General features: G+C 47.5%; 1 protein-coding gene across 1 annotated transcript; it reads right to left on the reverse strand.

The window, feature by feature from the left end:
- Nucleotides 1–2401: 2401 nt before the first annotated feature.
- NT5M (5',3'-nucleotidase, mitochondrial) lies at nt 2402–14537 on the reverse strand. Its single transcript, XM_033167678.1, has 5 exons — nt 13971–14537; nt 9897–9997; nt 6257–6317; nt 4793–4907; nt 2402–3572 (listed from the first exon to the last, which is right to left on the reverse strand). The coding sequence occupies exons 1-5, from the start codon at nt 14277–14279 to the stop codon at nt 3430–3432; spliced, it is 729 nt and encodes a 242-aa protein (XP_033023569.1). The 5' UTR covers nt 14280–14537; the 3' UTR covers nt 2402–3429.
- Nucleotides 14538–18101: the final 3564 nt, after the last annotated feature.

Below are 18101 nucleotides of genomic sequence, written 5' to 3' on the forward strand. Positions count from 1 at the left end.
CCCGCTTCTGGCGCAACGGAACACCGTGACAGAAACCAGAGCGCACAGAAATGCCGTTTACCTTCCCACCGCAGTGGTACCTATTTATCTACTCACACTGGTGTGCTTTTGAACTGCTGGGTTGGCAGGAGCTGGGACAGAGCAACGGGAGCTCACTCCGTCGCAGGGATTTGAACCGCCCACCTTCCAATCGGCACGCCCAAGAGGCTCAGTGGTTTAGCCCACAGCGCCACCTGCATCCCTTTAGCCGTTGAGCATGGTCCTTTGCCAACAAGAGGGGCTAGAAACAGGAGCTGCGGCCGTTATGCCAACAAGGGACCTTATTCAACCTTTCCCCTCCCTTAAGCTGTACTTACTATAGTAAAACATTCTAGGAAGCAATGTACCGTTTGCCTGGGAGTGTGTAACTAGGACAACAACAAGTACTTTGGGGATTTGTGCCTTTAAAAAAATCCATGGAAGCTGGAGAACTTCTCAGAAAAATGCTCATCCAAACAGGGTAAGCAAGTAATAGATGTCTTTGCACATATTGCCCTCTGGTGGCTGACTTTGGGATTCGGGAAAAACCACACGTGAACTTTGCCCTGTGCGAAGAAGTATTTTCTTTTATCTGTCCTGAATCTCCCAACATTCAGCTCACTCGGACTTCTAGTCTTATGAAAAATGCATTTCTTTTTCTGCTTTCTCCATGCCATGCAAAATTCTATAAACTTCTATCATGCTGCCTCTTCTCCAGAGTCTAAGGGGAGCCCCTTCATCCTAGTTCCATAGAAGTGAATGGACATGTTTGTTTGTTCATTCATATATGTGGAGGGAGAGAAAAGTAGGGGTGTAAGAAAGCCTTGCTTTCTGCTCCACCCTGTATTTGTGTCACATGCAGTACTCTTTCTGTTCTGCTGCAATTCGCCCTCTGCCCGAAGCAGAATTATTCGTCTCACTGTCTGCCGTGCACTGTCACCCCTTAACCTTCTCTTCTCCAGGCTAAACATACCCAGCTCCCTAAGCCGTTCCTCATAAGGCATCGTTTCCAGGCCTTTGACCATTTTGGTTGCCCTCTTCTGGACACGTTCCAGCTTGTCAGTATCCTTCTTGAACTGTGGTGCCCAGAACTGGACACAGTATTCCAGGTGAGGTCTGACCAGAGCGGAATACAGTGGTACTATTACTTCCCTTGATCTAGATGCTATACTCCTATTGATGCAGCCCAGAATTGCATTGGCTTTTTTAGCTGCTGCAGCACACTGTTGACTCATGTCAAGTTTATGGTCTACCAAGACTCCTAGATCCTTTTCACATGTACTGCTCTCAAGCCAGGTGTCACCCATCCTGTATTTGTGCCTTTCATTTTTTTTGCCCAAGTGTAGTACTTTACATTTATCCCTGTTAAAATTCATCTTGTTTGCTTTGGCCCAGTTCTCTAATCTGTTAAGGTCATTTTGAAGTGTGATCCTGTCCTCTGGGGTATTAGCCACCCCTCCCAATTTGGTGTCATCTGCAAATTTGATCAGGATGCTCTCAAGCCCATCATCCAAGTCATTGATAAAGATGTTGAGTAAGACTGGGCCAGCTGACAACTGTTGGGGTAGCTCAGTTGGTAGCGCATGAGACTCTTGATTTCAGAATGGTGGGTTCGAGCCACACATTGGGCAAAAGATTTCTGCATTGCAGGGGGTTGGACTAGATGACCCTTGTGGTCCCTTCCAACTCTACCACTGTATGATTCTATGATTTGCCTCCACCTGTCCCCCAAAAGATGCCCAAAAGAGCACATTCTCCTAGCTTGAATCAGCTCTGCAGAAATCCAAACTGATTATAATTCTTTCAGATTTATTTTTCAACATGACCGTTTAGGAAAGCTGCTGAATTTGGGTGTTTTGAAACGGGAGAAAGGAAACAAGAGGACAGCGTCGAAGCACGGAATTGAAAACTTGAAAGGGCTGCCTTTAGCATACATTGACGAGCCAGTCTTTCCTTCCTTTCTTGTTTTGTAAAAGATTAAAAACAGATTTCAAAAGCAAAATATTGCAGATTCACGAAGCCATATTAATTCTGACCAGTTGCCAAATTTCAGCTTGAGGGGGAATCCTTTTGGCTTTCATCCTCCGGGAACAATTAAGATTTTTTCCTTGTGCGCTGTCACAAACTTTTTAGCTGCCATGTTTTTGGAGGGATTGAGAGTGTCTCATGACGGAAGACCTCTGTCCAGTGTCACTTGACTGAGACACTAGCCAAAGAGCTACATATACCGCAAACGTTCCAGAAAGTTCCCTCCAAGGCGAAGCTCAGGCCTTCGGGCAGTGAGTGCGAAATGGTCCACCTGCTCATGGGCTGCCATATCTGCTTCAGGATATGGGCCCACATTGCAGTGTTCTCCTCTCCAAAAAACAAAATAAAAAGTACTCCATATAGAAAACCAGCAGGCTAGAATATTTCTCCCTGGCATACTCTTCTTCTACCTGGAGGGATATTTGGTAGGGTATGAAATTCATTCAGTCTTCTGAATCTATCCGCGAAAAATAACGTGGTTGACCTCCTCCCTCGCTGGTTGTGAGAACTGAGGCCTCCTCGCCCAACCTGAGACTCCAAAGGCCTTCTTACGTCAGAAGGGCAGTTGCTTTGGCTTACACTGAGAACCCAAAGGAGAACTTTGCTGGAACCAGGTCTCAGCTCGGAAACCTGGGTTTGTCGACCAGCCGCCATCTTGAACCATCAAATGCTACGACAGAGAGGATGTTTCTGGGAGTAAGGGTAAGGAAACTGTGGCCTTCCAGACGTTGACGGACTCCAACTCTCATCATCCCCAGCTAGCATGACCAAGGATGATGGGTATTGGAGTCCAACAATGTTTGGACTGGTGACTGGTTCCCCAGCCCAGGTTTTTCCCCTTGAAAGCGAGCTACCACAGTTCACTCACACACACACACACACACACACACACACACACACACATATTTTGGATTTTGAAGTGGCTCCCAGACCAGCCTGCCCCTCAGCTCATTTCAACACCCTCCCAAAGCAAACTAAATTTCAGTCCTGGAAACGGAGGCATGTCCGAGATTGGGAGCGGACGTTAAAGACGGCGGCCATCTTTACGGAAGCCAGATATAAAGCTAAACAGTGCCTGGTGGGTGGTGAACACCCCTGACTGGGCCTTGCTTTGGGATAAGACGTCCTTTAGACTAGGCCAAGCCAGACCCAGGAAGGGTGCTTGGCAAAGGTCCTTTGGTGGCCCAGCTTTGCGATGGCGCTAGCAGCACGGACAAAGCACCCTTTTCTTGGGAAGCCTGCCCTCGTCTCCGGCTCCATAGCTGAAACCAAAGACACGATTCTTCCTGCTTCTCCCCGCGGGGCCTAGATGTGGGTTTTCGGGCCTGCACCACTGATCCTGGCCCCACGCCGGGCACGTCGAGGAGACTCTCCCAACGAGCTCTACAATGCCCGCTTGCTATCCAAGATGGCCTTCCAGTCGTCGGTCCATGAGTGCAGCCTCCGACGATGAGGAGGCAGCTGGAGATGCTTGTTGTGGCAGGCCGTGAAGAGGACGTGCTCCCAGCTCGGACTCTTCTCAGCTCCTGGAAGGCAAAGAAAAGAAGGCAACTCAGGACCTTTTAAAACTGAATAATGCCTGTCTGTGGGTTTTGTTAAAAAAAAAAATCTGTGACCTCACTACTCTATGGAATCTAATAGTGGGGAACATAAAGGGGAGAGAAGTTTCTAGTCCTCATGGGTGTAAAGTTTGGCTGGTGAAGTATCATAAACCACTAACAGAGGTCTGCTCTCCAGTCTGCAGAGCTTGTATAGGTTTCAGGTATCGTTTCTCTCCTTGAAGCAGAAATTTGAATTTATGCAGGGTGGACACAGCCCTGTGTGTGCTATATTCCTGTAAACCCCAAAGTCTGTCATAAGCGACTTTGCTTATTTACAGTATGGTAGCAACTGGCAGGGAGCCATATAGTGTACTAGACAACAGATAACTGCAGCTGGGAGCAATGTGATCTAAACATGCCTACTTGGATGTAAGTCCCATTGCGTTCAATGGGGCTTACTCCCAGGTAAGTGGATGTAGCCTCAGGAGTGGCTGGATGATGTCTGTCGTGACCCACAGAAGAATTGCCTAAAAGCAAAAAACAAAACAAAACGATGTTCTCACAGCTCCTTCACGTCCCTGCCCTGCCAATAACCTCAGAGCTCCTCTGTGTCCCTCCATTCCCCGCTCCATTTAAACTCCTGCTGTTGTTTAAAACCATCATTTGAAATCCTGCTTCTCTTTCGCTCCCCTCCCTTGCCCCGACTTCATGCGAATCCAGGATTGCGATGCAGCCCTAGAATGGGAGTTGCGTGATGACAGCCTTACGTTTTTATGTCTATAGGAAGATACAAACTGAAGCTCAATCCAGATAAGACTGAAGCTCAATCCAGATAAGTGGGTGGTTCCCTAGACCAGATGGATGGGAGGTTGCCTGCTGTTGGTGGAGTTACACTCCCTCCGAAGGAGTGGGTACGTAGCTTGGGGAGACCTCTGGATCTATTGCTGTTGCTTGAGTCTCAGGTGGCCTCGGTGGCACAGAGTGCCTTCCATCAGCTTGGGCTGGTGGCCCAGCTGTGCCCCTTTCTGGACAGGGATAGACAAACTACTGTTGTCTATGCTCTGGTATACAAATTCAAATAAATAAGCACAGTATGTGTCAATGTTGAATCATGCTGTTGGGCCCTTCACTGCCTTGCACTTCCACCCACCCACCCACCCACCCACCAGCCCCTGATGCCCTTTCCCTTGGGACAACCTCTTCACCTATTATATCAGGCCTGTCGTCGATCAGCAGGTCGCCAGAGACCACCGTCTTATCTCGGGTGAGGACGATCTGCTCCAGAAACTCTTGGCCCAAGTGCTTCTCCACCCAGGCGTACTGGAAAGTGGAAAAGGAAACAGTGGAAGAAAAGAGTTTGTGGGCAGAGGGTGGTGGGGAGGATGGAAATGGCACCGGCATGACCAGCAAACCACAATGACCCCCCAAAAACAAAAACAAACCCAATTATGGGGAAGCAGGGAGAGGGAAGTGGAGCTTAACTTTGAGCCAAGACTTGGAAGACTCCACATGGGCTGGGTGTCTGCACAAAATTTGACTGCAATCTTGCACTTGGTGCAATTACGGAACCAGCTCCCCACTGCTTTGGGGCTGATCCAGGAGTCTGTGCCTTTTAATTGGCTATTCATATCAGTCTTTTTGTGGAGAGTTCTGCTTTATTCTTCACTGGGGGCCAGTGTGGTGGTGTGGTTAAGAGCAGTAGACTCGTAATCTGGTGAACCGGGTTCGCGTCTCCTCTCTTCCACATGCAGCTGCTGGGTGACCTTGGGCTAGTCACACTTCTTTGAAGTCTCTCAGCCCCACTCACCTCACAGAGTGTTTGTTGTGGGGCAGGAAGGGAAAGGAGAATGTTAGCCGCTTTGAGGCTCCTTAGGGTAGTGATAAAGCGGGATATCAAATCCAAACTCTTCTTCTTCTTCTTCTTCACTTTAATGCATAGCCGTCAACCTTCCCTGTCAACCTTCCCTTTTTTTGCTGGAAATTCCTTATTCGAATAGGGGAATTTCCCGCAAAAAAGGGAAGGTTGACAGCTATGCTTTAATGCCCTCTCCTGGCCTCATCCTGTCACCCCGGAGTTTCACTGCAAATTTGATCGCTTTATTTTCATTCTTGATTTCACTTACTTCTCAGCAATAATTATACACCGCTTAAAATACAGAACCTCTAAGCAGTTTATATATAAAACGTGCTATAAAATCGCAACGGTTAATATTAGACAGGCGTCTTCGTTTTGATGTTTTTGACGCCGGCTAGAAACCTTTTTTTTTGTTCCAGCGAGCCCCTCCAAACATAAAATTAATTGTGCGCGTCTGTTGTTTTTAAAACTGTTGATGTTGCCTATATTTTGACCGTTCTCTTATGCCTCCTGTTTTTCAAAGTCTGCTTTTACCACTGGTTTTAATGAATTTTTAATACCAGGAAAACCCAGGAAATGTACAGTATTGGCAATTTCCAGCCAGGGAAAGCCTGGCTAAACAGATGGGGTTTCAGAAGGCGGTCAAAATACACGGCTTAGTTCCTGCCTCTGCAGACTGCACGTAGGAGGGTGTTCCTGTCGGAAAGATTCTGAATTTCGTCACTGTCCTCTGCTCTGAGAATCCTTTCAATTGAAAGGCTGGCTACGAATTGTCTAAATGAAGAAACAGTAATAAAAATAATATACCCGTTACCTTTTCATATGGGCAATACCGATACTTCTTGATGGGACTGGTGCAGATGAACACATCGGTCCTACCATGACAGAAAAGAGAGAAGGTGAAGGAGGGAAGGAGGGAAGGAGAAAGAGAGAGAGAGAGAGAGTCCTGAATGGGGTAACTGTGCCCCTGAAGGACCAGGTGCGCAGCCTGGGAGTCATTTTGGACTCACAGCTGTCCATGGAGGCACAGGTTCATTCTGTGTCCAGGGCGGCTGTCTACCAGCTCCATCTGGTACGCAGGCTGAGACCCTACCTGCCCGCAGACTGTCTCGCCAGAGTGGTACATGCTCTAGTTATCTCCCGCTTGGACTACTGCAATGAGCTCTATGTGGGGCTACCTTTGAAGGTGACCCAGAAACTGCAATTAATCCAGAATGCGGCAGCTAGACTGGTGACTGGGAGGGGCCGCCAGGACCACATAACACCGGTCCTGAGAGATCTACATTGGCTCCCAGTACGTTTCCGAGCACAATTCAAAGTGTTGGTGCTGACCTTTAAAGCCCTAAACGGCCTCGGTCCTGTATACCTGAAGGAGCGTCTCCACCCCCATCATTCAGCCCGGACACTGAGATCCAGCGCCGAGGGCCTTCTGGCGGTTCCCTCACTGCGAGAAGCAAAACTACAGGGAACCAGGCAGAGGGCCTTCTCGGTAGTGGCACCCGCCCTGTGGAACGCCCTCCCGTCAGAAGTCAAGGGAATAAACAACTACCTGACATTCAGAAAATTCCTGAAGGCAGCCCTGTTTAGGGAAGTTTTTAAACTGTGATATTTTAAATGTATTTTAATGTTTGGTGGAAGCCGCCCAGAGTGGCTGGGGAGACCCAGCCAGATGGGCGGGGTACAAATAATAAATTATTATTATTATTATTATTATTATTATTATTATTATAGAGAGAGAGGAGGAGGAGGAGACAAAATCCACCTTTGCATTTATTCATCCTGTATGGATTCCGGCCTTCCTGCAAAAAACATAGCTCAAGTGTGCTCTGCATGGCTATAAGCAAAGGCTGCCTCAGATGGAGTCGGACCACTTAGTCTATCATTCCCACGTATATCGATTCTGCCTGAGAGCATCTCTGCAGCATCCCAGGCCGGTCTTACCCAGTCCTGCTCCCTGCTGTATTTGTTTAAAGTTAGCTTAAAATGTTTAGGAACCCAGAGCAGCTTAAATAAAGGATCTGTTGTAAGAATCTCCCTGCCCTCGAGCTTTCAGTCTAAAAGACATGGCACGCGAGGAAAGTGGGATGGGGAGGGAGAAGGGGGGAAGCAATGGAAACAGTTCAGGTAGGGGTGGATAGATGGCCGTTGAGGGTGGGCCAAAGGTAGCTGGTCTGTCGGCTAAGGCAATGGAACAACTAGAGAGGTCGAATTTGAACCTTCTATGTACAAAGACTGTGTTGCTTAGTCCGAGGCGAAAATGAGTGGATATTCCCAGCTATATTCCCAGCTCACCTAACGCGAATGCGGGGGCAGGAATTTGGAGGGTCTGGTGCAAGGGAGAAAAAGGAAGAGGGTTTTGCACCTTACTGACCAGCTCCTTTCCTCTGCGATGCTACCCCAAAAGCCCACCTTTCCCGTGAGGCTTTCAGCTGAATTAATTACTGAAATTAAGCCTGAACAACGAGATCTCAAGTGTGCTCACTCGGAAGTATCCCACATGGGGCTTTCTCCTGAGTAAGTGCGCACAGGACTGCGGCTCCAGTATGCTTGCATGTATCCTGGCCATTCTTTAAATACAAGGTGCCTGGGGTAGGGTGCGAATGGTAGGGCGGAAGGTAAGGAGGCCAACAGTAGATGGCGCTAGAGCCAGTGTTAGAAACTTATATATCAGCTAATCGCCAAAAGGCACCTTAAACCTAGGCTAAGGTGGCCACAAAGGAATGCCCAGGTGCCTTTGCTGCCCAATGAGACTTATTAGGATGATTGTGATTATGATTATCATTTCTATACCGTTTTGTATTTAAAAGGGGGTGGGATCTCAGAGAGGTTTACAACACGTTAAAACATCAAATAAAACAATCCAAAATAAAGCAAATTCAAGCTTCCTGGAAAATATTACAGATCCTTTTCTAAGTGACATTTTGCTGCCCCCATATTTATTTGCCTGCTTAATTTATAGAGCTGCCCCATAGCAGAAGGACTTTAGGAAGGGAGTGGAGTGGAGTGGTTGGAGTGTTGGACTAGGACCTGAGAGATCAGGGTTCGAATCCCCACTCAGTCAGGAAGCTCACCGAGTGACCTTGGGCCGGTCACAGCCTCTGCACCCACCTCACAGGGTCGTTGTGGCGATCAACTGAGGAGGAGGGGTGAACCACAGACTGGGATATGAATGCAGTACAGTAAATAAGCTCTCCTGCTTACCTGCTTAAGAAAACTGGATGGCCCAGCCCACTAGCCTGGCATCCAGAGATCTCCACGTGGGCGCAACTGGGCCCCAAAACACGCCTGTCGCCTGGGGGATTTCCAACACTGGCCAGAGTCAGTGACAAACGGAACCCACTAATGATAGTTTTGTCCCATCCTCATCTTCCTCCCTGCCAAATTCTGCAAGGGGCATCACTGAGACTGCGGAGGAGGAGGAAGTGGACAGCCAGTGGATTGCTTGCAAGTAAGAAGGCAGGCAGGGGGGGGACCTAGCAGAGAAAAGACTGAGGGTTTTTTTAATGGGGACAGCACCCCATCTCCCCTAACAGACTAGCCCCTTCTGCAAAATGCTCTCGGCCGCTCAGAGGGGAAAATTCAGAAACAATGGCAGCAAGTGATCGATCACAAATCAACAGAATGAGAAACAGCAGCAGTTAAAATAACAATAGCTGATAACAAATAGATAAAACGTTAAAACAAAATAAAAAATAAAATAAATTCCTTCCAGTAGCACCTTAGAGACCAACTAAGTTTGTTCTGGGTATGAGCTTTCGTGTGCATGCACACTTCTTCAGAACTACACTGAAACAGAAGTCACCAGACCCTTATACAGGTGAAACTCGAAAAATTAGAATATCGTGGAAAAGCCCATTTATGTAAGCAATTGTTTTCATTAGCTACTGGAGTTTAATATATGAGATAGGCTCATGACATGCAAAGCGAGATATGTCAAGCCTTTGCTTGTTATAATTGTGATGATTATGGCGCGCAGCTGATGAAAACCCAAAAGTTGTAATTGTTAATTTGGGGTTCTCATCAGCTGTGCGCCATAATCATCACAATTATAACAAATAAAGGCTTGACATATCTCGCTTTGCATGTCATGAGTCTATCTCACATATTAGTTTCACCTTTTAAGTTGAATTACTGAAATAAATGAACCTTTCCACGATATTCTAATTTTTCGAGTTTCACCTGTATATAGTGAGAGAGTCGGGAGGGGTATTACTCAGAAGGGTGGTGGGAATGGGTGATAAAACGTTGTTGCTGTTGACTAATCAATTCACGCATTTAGTGTTGTATATATATTGCCCAGCCTTATAGCTCATGCTCTCCCTAGGACCATTTGGTGTAGAGAGGGTAGAAGGACAAATAATGTAAAGAAAGGAAGAAGCCCGCAGGGTGGAAGAGCAAGGGTGTGCCTGAAGTGGGGGTGCTTCTCCCTTGCAAATTCTGCCAAACATACTCACTCTTTCAACTCGGCCATCTGCTTGACGGCTTCCACGGCCCCTGGGAGCGGATCCAGTTCCATGAAGAAGTTCTTTGACTCCCAAATGCCAATTGCCTTTTCCTGCAAAGAGGTTTGGAGCGAGAAGGTTGGGGAGGGGGAGAACATTTTTTTAAATAAAAATTTATTGGATTTTCCAAATTAAACCAATTACAAATACCCACATCCCATACAAAACAACACAATACACCAACACACAAAAACAACACAATTACTTAAAAATCCTTCACTTCTTCCAGATCTTACTTGGGACCTCCTCTCGCCCTCCCTTGTGCGTTCATTTCGAATCTTCTTTAGTAACTTTGTAACATTGTAAAATCTAAATCCTTATAACTAATCTTAATCTTACAATTATAATCGACAAATCTTACATCATGAAACTTATTCTTATCAAATAATAAATCACATTTCAAATCTTAACTTCTTATATCCTTTCTTCTCTTAACTCAGTAAAACTGTTGCTCATATTACTTCTAATTCTAACTTCAAAAATATTATAATCAACTCATTTTCCTAAAACCTAAATATTTCTTCCATTCTCCAAATCCTTTTGCCCTCTGACGTCGGAGTACCATGGTTAGCCTTCCTAAGGTTGGGGAGGGGGAGAACATTAGCCTGTTAAGTCCGCTGCCCTCTTGGCTGCTCTCCTGCACAACAGAATCCACGAGAGCGGCTTGAGCAGCAACGTTCGAAGAAGGGCTGCATACAGAGCACATTTATAGCACATGCCTTTCCTCAAAGAATTCTGGGGGTTGTAGTTTACCCCCTCGCCAGTCTGCCCAGCCCTCCCCGCTTATCAGATCAGTTAAACCAATAGCAGCAAGAGGGAATAGAATCGCTCTGCCCAGGCCCAGATCAGAGTTAGCTACTCGCTGCTCGGTGGAGCTTGCAACCTCGTGGACTTTGAACGTGCTCGGACTTTTGTCGTTAATAAAAAACACAGAGACGGGGTTGTGCAGTGGATGGAGAACATGCCTGAAACTTGGATTTAACTCTTACCCTCAATTTCGACGATTCGGGCAAAGGCACTTACCTCTCAGCCTCATTTCCACTCTATGCAACAGATGGGTAACAGGGGCCTGCCTTATAGGGCTGTTGTGAGCATTAATAATAAAAAAGCCTTGGAGGTGACTTTGCCTATTGAAAAGTGCTTGTTATTATCTACTACTCTAAACAAATGTGTGTTTATTTATTTCTATGTGGGTCTACCCTTGAAGAAGACTTGGAAATTTCAACTGGTCCAAAATGCAACAGCCAGATTTCTGCCTGGGGTTCCTATTCATATAAAGGGTAGGCAACCTAAGGCCCGTGGGCCGGATGCGGCCCAATCGCCTTCTCAATCCGGCCCACAGACGGTCCAGGAATCAGTGTGTTTTTACATGAGTAGAATGTGTCCTTTTATTTAAAATGCATCTCCGGGTTATTTGTGGGGCCTGCCTGGTGTTTTTAACATGAGTAGAATGTGTGCTTTTATTTAAAATGCATCTCTGGGTTATTTGTGGGGCATAGGAATTCGTTCATTGTTATTTTTTTCAAAATATAGTCCGGCCCCCCACAAGATCTGAGGGACAGTGGACCGGCCCATGGCTGAAAAAGGTTGCTGACCCCTGATATAACCGCTGTTTCAAAACTGTGTTCAAGTTGGTTTTCAGGCCCAGTTCAAGGAGCCAGTGGCAGACTTTGGATTCTCAAATTTCAGCAGTGCTCTGTGTGGCAATAAAATCTGGCGCCCCTTGCCTCTCCACACATCATTGTTGCAGCGCAGGCACCCAGCGCTGTCAAACCAGTCACACTGCACTAAAAAACGCTTCACATCGTTGTTTAAAGCCCCAAATGACTTGGGTCCCAAATATCTGAAGACTGCCTCCTTCCCCACAGACCCTCCTGGGTATTAGGATCTTGGGAGTTCCATCCATCACCTGTAGAAACTCAGGATGGTAGCAGTGGCCCAGAAGAGGGCATGCTGCTTTGTAGCAGCTTTTGGGTTGTGGAATTCCCTGCCCACAGAGATGCGGCTGGCATCTTCATTGTATTGTTTCCTTGGTATCATACAATCATAGAGTTGGAACAGACCTCAAGGGCCATCCAGTCCAACCCCCTGCCAAGCAGGAAACACCATCAAAGCATTCCTGACAGATGGCTGTCAAGCCTCTGCTTAAAGACCTCCAAAGAAGGAGACTCCACCACACTCCTTGGCAGCAAATTCCACTGTCGAACAGCTCTTACTGTCAGGAAGTTCTTCCTAATGTTTAGGTGGAATCTTCTTCTTTCTTGTAGTTTGAATCCATTGCTCCGTGTCCGCTTCTCTGGAGCAGCAGAAAACAGCCTTTCTCCCTCCTCTATATGACATCCTTTTATATATTTGAACATGGCTATCATGTCACCCCTTAACCTTCTCTTCTCCAGGCTAAACATACCCAGCTCCCTAAGCCGTTCCTCATAAGGCAACGTTTCCAGGCCTTTGACCATTTTGGTTGCCCTCCTCTGGACATGTTCCAGCTTGTCAGTATCCTTCTTGAACTGTGGTGCCCAGAACTGGACACAGTATTCGAGGTGAGGTCTGACCAGAGCGGAATACAGTGGTACTATTACTTCCCTTGATCTAGATGCTATACTCCTATTGATGCAGCCCAGAATTGCATTGGCTTTTTTAGCTGCTGCAGCACACTGTTGACTCGTGTCAAGTTTGTGGTCTACCAAGACTCCTAGATCCTTTTCACATGTACTGCTCTCAAGCCAGGTGTCACCCATCCTGTATTTGTGCCTTTCATTTTTTTTTGCCCAAGTGTAGTACTTTACATTTCTCCCTGTTAAAATTCATCTTGTTTGCTTTGGCCCAGTTCTCTAATCTGTTAAGGTCATTCTGAAGTGTGATCCTGTCCTCTGGGGTATTAGCCACCCCTCCCAATTTGGTGTCATCTGCAAACTTGATCAGGAAACCCTCAAGCCCATCATCCAAGTCATTGATAAAGATGTTGAATAAGACTGGGCCCAAGACAGAACCCTGTGGCACCCCACTAGTCACTTCTCTCCAGGGTGAAGAGGAGCCGTTAATGAGCACCCTTTGGGTTCGGTCAGTCAGCCAGTTACAAATCCACTGAATGGTAGCATTGTCCAGCCCACATTTTACCAGCTTCTTTACAAGAATATCATGGGGCACCTTGTCAAAGGCCTTGCTGAAATCAAGATAGGCTACATCTAAGATAGGTACATTGAAGACACACTTGACCTAACCTGGCCTTCGACACATGAGATAAATATCTGTACACATTCCAGGTTACTCTGCAGTGCACCCAGTGTGCTGCCAGTACACAGGACTTGGCTACAATCTGTACCTATCCTGTCATTTATTTATGAAATACTGTGTTTTGATGAATTTCCCCAGCAAACCAGCTTCAATCCAAATGGAGAAAAAGAACGACCTAGCTGTGTGGTAAGCCAGTAATGTGTCCACAGCCATATTTTCAGGACCCATCCTTGTTTCCTTTTGGAAATGTTGTACAGAATGTTAAAAGTTTTGTGTTTCTTCCTCCCTGCTCCTTATGGCATCATGTTTTTAATGGCATTACCCCGGTACGTTTTACATTAAGTTGCTCGGAGACCTTTTTAGGTAACAAGCGATTAATAAGTTTCATAACCACAACAGTATTCCTGCCACTGTAATTTGTTTCAATAAAAAATATAAAATAGTGGCAACCTGCCCTGGAACCTTATTGTGAATGGTAGATAACAAATCCAACGAATCTCCCTTCTGTTTAATTATATACTGCAAGCCCCCTGGGTTGGAGATTTGTATTTTTGTACTTTGCAAGGCAGCATGGCTGGCGTTGATGCTAATAATGAGTAATTTCCTTCATTTTACTCCAGCTGCAATCCCCTTTCCGTTCCTTGATGGACCTCCCTTGCGTTTAGTTATATATGGCAAGCCCCTTGGGGCAGAGATCTGTCCTCTTGTAATCTGCAAGCTGCCTTTACTGACATGATGTTGACAACAACAACAACAACAACAACAACAACAACAACGCCACTGACTCACACTCAGCTCCGCTTCCAGCTGCCCATACTGCTCCGAGACCCAGAACCCCCTGCGGTCCTCCAAGGAGATGTAGGGCTTCTCCGGATACTTGGCTCTGAACTTCTTCAGGAAGCCCCCCTCGAAATCCGCCAGCACCCCGTCCATGTCCACCAAGACCCGCAGGCGCCAGCGGCGGCCAGGGGCGCAGCGCGAAGAGGCGCTGCGTCTGCTGCAGTGCGCAAAACAGCCGGCGCCCGAGGCCAGGAAAGGGGCGCAGCAGCCGCGCAAGGCTGGCCGTGGGTGCAAGAAGAAGCTGCTCATGGCTAGCATGGAGAAGGGCGGAATCTCTCTCTTAAAAAAGGGGGGAAGGGCGCCGGATCAAGGCTTCCTCGTCGCTGTGCTCCCAAATCCCCAGCCTCCTTTTCTGCGACTGCAGCATCACGCCAGGTTTTCTGTCTCTCCGCGGCGCACGGATTTGGGGACCCCACGAGGTCCGCCAAACCCGCAGATAATTGCTATTATTGGTGCAGTTATTGCCGCTGCAGCACGGAGTCCTGCCGCTTCTTTCTTCCTTCCTCGCCTCGATTTGGAGCCAAAGACGAGCCCCGGGAGAGGGGATGGAGAGGGCGGAGAGGCGAGGGCACCCGGTGCCGGCTGCGCAAAAGCAGCGGCAGGGTGGCGCTCAAGGAAACGAAGGTGGGCGCTGGTCGGGGTGCGCCGCGCTTGTCCCGCGCAAGATCCGCACGGGTTTCCTCGTCGTCGTCCCCTCCTTCGCGATGGAGAAGGGCGCTCCCTAGGGCGGCGGCGCAGCGTCCTTGGGGCGCTTCCGCGGCGCTGGGGGGTGGCCGGGCGCGGCTTGGCGCTCCGGTGCGCGCGCCTCTGGGTTGCAGCCGAGCCGCGGGAGCCGCTCGGTCGCCCTCCTCCCCGAGGCGCCGGCAGAGCAGCCCAACCCGGCAGTGCTCCGGTTCTTCTTCCCATCGCCCGCGGGAGGAGCTGCGGGTGGGGAGGGGGTTGGTGCTTGGGCTCCCGGCAGCTCCAAGCGCCGCCTCGCAGCAGCGGCATGTTTCCAGCACCGGCCGGGAAGCGCGCGCCATCAGCTCCTCGCATGGGATCTCCTGGATTTCCCCCTCCGGGGTCTATCCCTGGCAGTACCGGATTTACGTATAAGCTAAACAAGCTATATAGCTTAGGGCCCCACTCTTTTGGGGGAGCCTAAACATACTTCTTCTTAATTGTATTTCACTATTAATATAGCCTACTTCTTGTATTTCAGTTCAACAATTACTTTGATAAAATACATATTTTGTAATGTGCAAATGGCCACAGATACCTATTAGGTCCATAAATTACCATATAGCATATATTCAACACAAAAAACAGCGACCATTTGTTGTTGAGGAAGGACAGCTGGACATATAATGGGGCCCATTACTTTCAGTAGCTTAGGGCCTCATCAAACCTAAATCTGGCCCTGCTCCACCGCCTCCCTCCTTGTGCTGGAAGTAAACCCAAGGGTAGGTAACATCTCCTCAATCGGGCCGCTTCCCCCACTGCAAAAAAGATGGCCCCAAGCAAGGTCAGCCACGCAGCGCATCCTGATCCCATCCCCTCCAACATTTATCCAATGAAAATAGGGACGTACTAAGGAAAAATGGGACATTTCGAGATCAAATCAGAAACTGGGATGGCTTCTGTAAATCTGGGACTGTCCCCAGAAAATTGGGGCATTTGGAGGGTCTGTGATCCTGCACGTGTTTACGTGGAAGGAAGTTTTGTTTTGAGGCTCCAGTACTTTGGCCACCTCATGAGAAGAGAAGACTCCCTAGAAAAGACCCTGATGTTGGGAAAGATGGAGGGCACAAGGAGAAGGGGACGGCAGAGGATGAGATGGTTGGACAGTGTTCTCAAAGCTACCAACATGAGTCTGACCAAACTGCGAGAGGCAGTGAAGGATAGGCGTGCCTGGCGTGCTCTGGTCCATGGGGTCACGAAGAGTCGGACACGACTGAACGACTGAACAACAACAACAAAATACAATTAGAAGAAGTGTGCCTCTGAGCATGTGCAGAATGCCTTTCCAGCAAGGTTGATAAGCGCACAAGCAGTTCCAACACTGAGGTGCCGGAGCTGAGCTGTGAGCTCTGGGTGGAAAAAAGCCCTTATTATTATTAAAAAATTATTAATCACCCTAAGGTCCCATGGTGAAAGTCCAAGCAAACTAACTAAAAGTGCTCATATTCCTTGGTTTCCCCTACTCCAGCTTTGTTGAAACTCAGTGGAAACTCCTGGAAGCATAAAATTGTCTTTCGTGATTGTTATACTTTGCAGAGAGTGCTATATTTTATTGTGCAATAGCAACTACAGGCAGAACTAGCCATACCTTTAAAATAATAATAATAATAATAATACAGTAGTGAAAGCAGGGGTTATTTTTCAGCAGGAACTTACTGGAACTCAGTGGATGCCATTGCCATTATAGGAGAACGAGGGAAGCTTTCATGGTGAGTTCCAGCACCTCTTTTTCAATAAAGATGAAAGCGCTGGTGAAAGCCATTTCTTTTTTTTTTTTTACAAAACATCTCCTAGATCATAATTATCTCACCTATTCTGTACCGTAGCCCAGAAGTGAATCCTCACTGCTTCTTGAGCAAATCCCATTTCGTCCTCAACGTTTCTGGAAGCATAAGACTGCAGATTGAAGTATCGCATCACCTGTTTATAATATGCGGGATCAATACACTATTTTTGTTTACTCAGAACTGCTATTCGCCATATGAACATATATGGTTTTCTGGAGCATAAGACATGAGATGATGAAGGTGAGAAGAGGTCACTGGCAAAAGAGATAGCTTTGCCAAAAAAAACCCCCGCCCTGAACTTGAAGTGCTGTTCCATTATTAGGTACAGACTGGATACAGCCCTTGATGTCCACATTGGGAATATCAAGTGAAGGATGAGATCATCTCTTCTTAGGATTTACTGGTAGTGTGCTGCTCACAGCACAACAACTGATTTCCGTCTGTCAAATGGGATTTCTTAACATTGGCACCTGAAATGCGTTTCTGAAAAACCAATGTCATTTTTAGAAGGTTTAGAAGCATTGAAAGAACTGGTTCTGAGGTGAGGTGGATTGCTTTGTGCCTCCCAAATAATTGCTGCCCTGTTGGCAAGGAAATTAGAATCCCCAGTAGAAAGTTGGCACCCAAAAGTGCCATGCTCAGCAGAAAACAGGAACTCTGTGTACTCTTTTGTGGATTTGAGTGCTTTATCTAAAGTATCTGATGAAGTGGATTCTCCAGTCCATGGAAATTTATGCCATTAGGCACCTCCTGCCCCTGAGCTGTTTCTCTGCAAGTCAGTCATTATGAGAACTACTATTTAATAAAGGTTGCCTGAGTTTGCTTTCTTCCTCCTCCCTCCCTATCCGTTTTCCCTTGTGTGCTGTGGATATATTTTTTTAATTGTAAGGCTGCAGGCAGGGATTGTCTTGTTTATAACTGATTTTATGCAATTGGCTGTGCTTTTTTGGCCCAAGAGTAGGGTACAAATGAACCTAAATAAATAAATTTAAAAAGTGTTGATCTTTAAAGTACCACAGGGATCTTTTGTTCTTTTTGCTTATGCAGCTGTGCTACACACCTCCACACAGCAACAAAGCAACGATGAAAGGATGATGTGATAGTGAAGTGATAAGCAGGGAAGTGATAAGCAGCCATAACCGGAAGATGCTATGTGCTTCTGAAAGGCGTGAAGTGCTATGTGTGACGTCACACCGCATCTGACGTCACCCTGGCCCTTACCAACCAGGCTGGGTTCTCGCTGCATCCTTACTATGTTTTTGTCTGCCAGATAGGGTAGAAAGCTGCCAAGGGCATTGTGGCCACCTAAATGTCTTATTTGGGAGGGAGATAAGGCAGTTTATTACGGGCTGGGTGCTTCTCTATGACGACAATTTGAAAGCAGACAAGGCGGGTTGCGGTGCCGGGCTAAAGAAGCCACCCTTCCCTGGTCCAAAACGCGCAGCTGCTGAGTCGACAGCGCGAGTGACAGTTGGCGGCTGCCTCTGTTTACACCGGGGAAGGACGCTTCCGGGTTGAGGGCCTGGAGCGGCGGTTCCCATGGCAACGCCCTTGCCTGGGCCCGCGCGCGCGC

The sequence above is a fragment of the Lacerta agilis genome, chromosome 13 (assembly GCF_009819535.1).
Source record: "Lacerta agilis isolate rLacAgi1 chromosome 13, rLacAgi1.pri, whole genome shotgun sequence".
Classification (NCBI taxonomy): Eukaryota; Metazoa; Chordata; class Lepidosauria; order Squamata; family Lacertidae; genus Lacerta; species Lacerta agilis.

What these genes read in the sequence shown, in the direction of transcription:
- NT5M (XM_033167678.1), bottom strand. Translation starts at nt 14,279, where the DNA reads ATGCTAGCCATGAGCAGCTTCTTCTTGCACCCACGGCCAGCCTTGCGC. An exon ending in GGTATTGCCCATATGAAAAG is followed by an intron (nt 4,908 to 6,256) that starts GTAACGGGTATA and finishes TCCACTTTCCAG; the next exon opens with TACGCCTGGGTGGAGAAGCA. An exon ending in CGACAGGCCTGATATAATAG is followed by an intron (nt 3,573 to 4,792) that starts GTGAAGAGGTTG and finishes TTTGCCTTCCAG; the next exon opens with GAGCTGAGAAGAGTCCGAGC.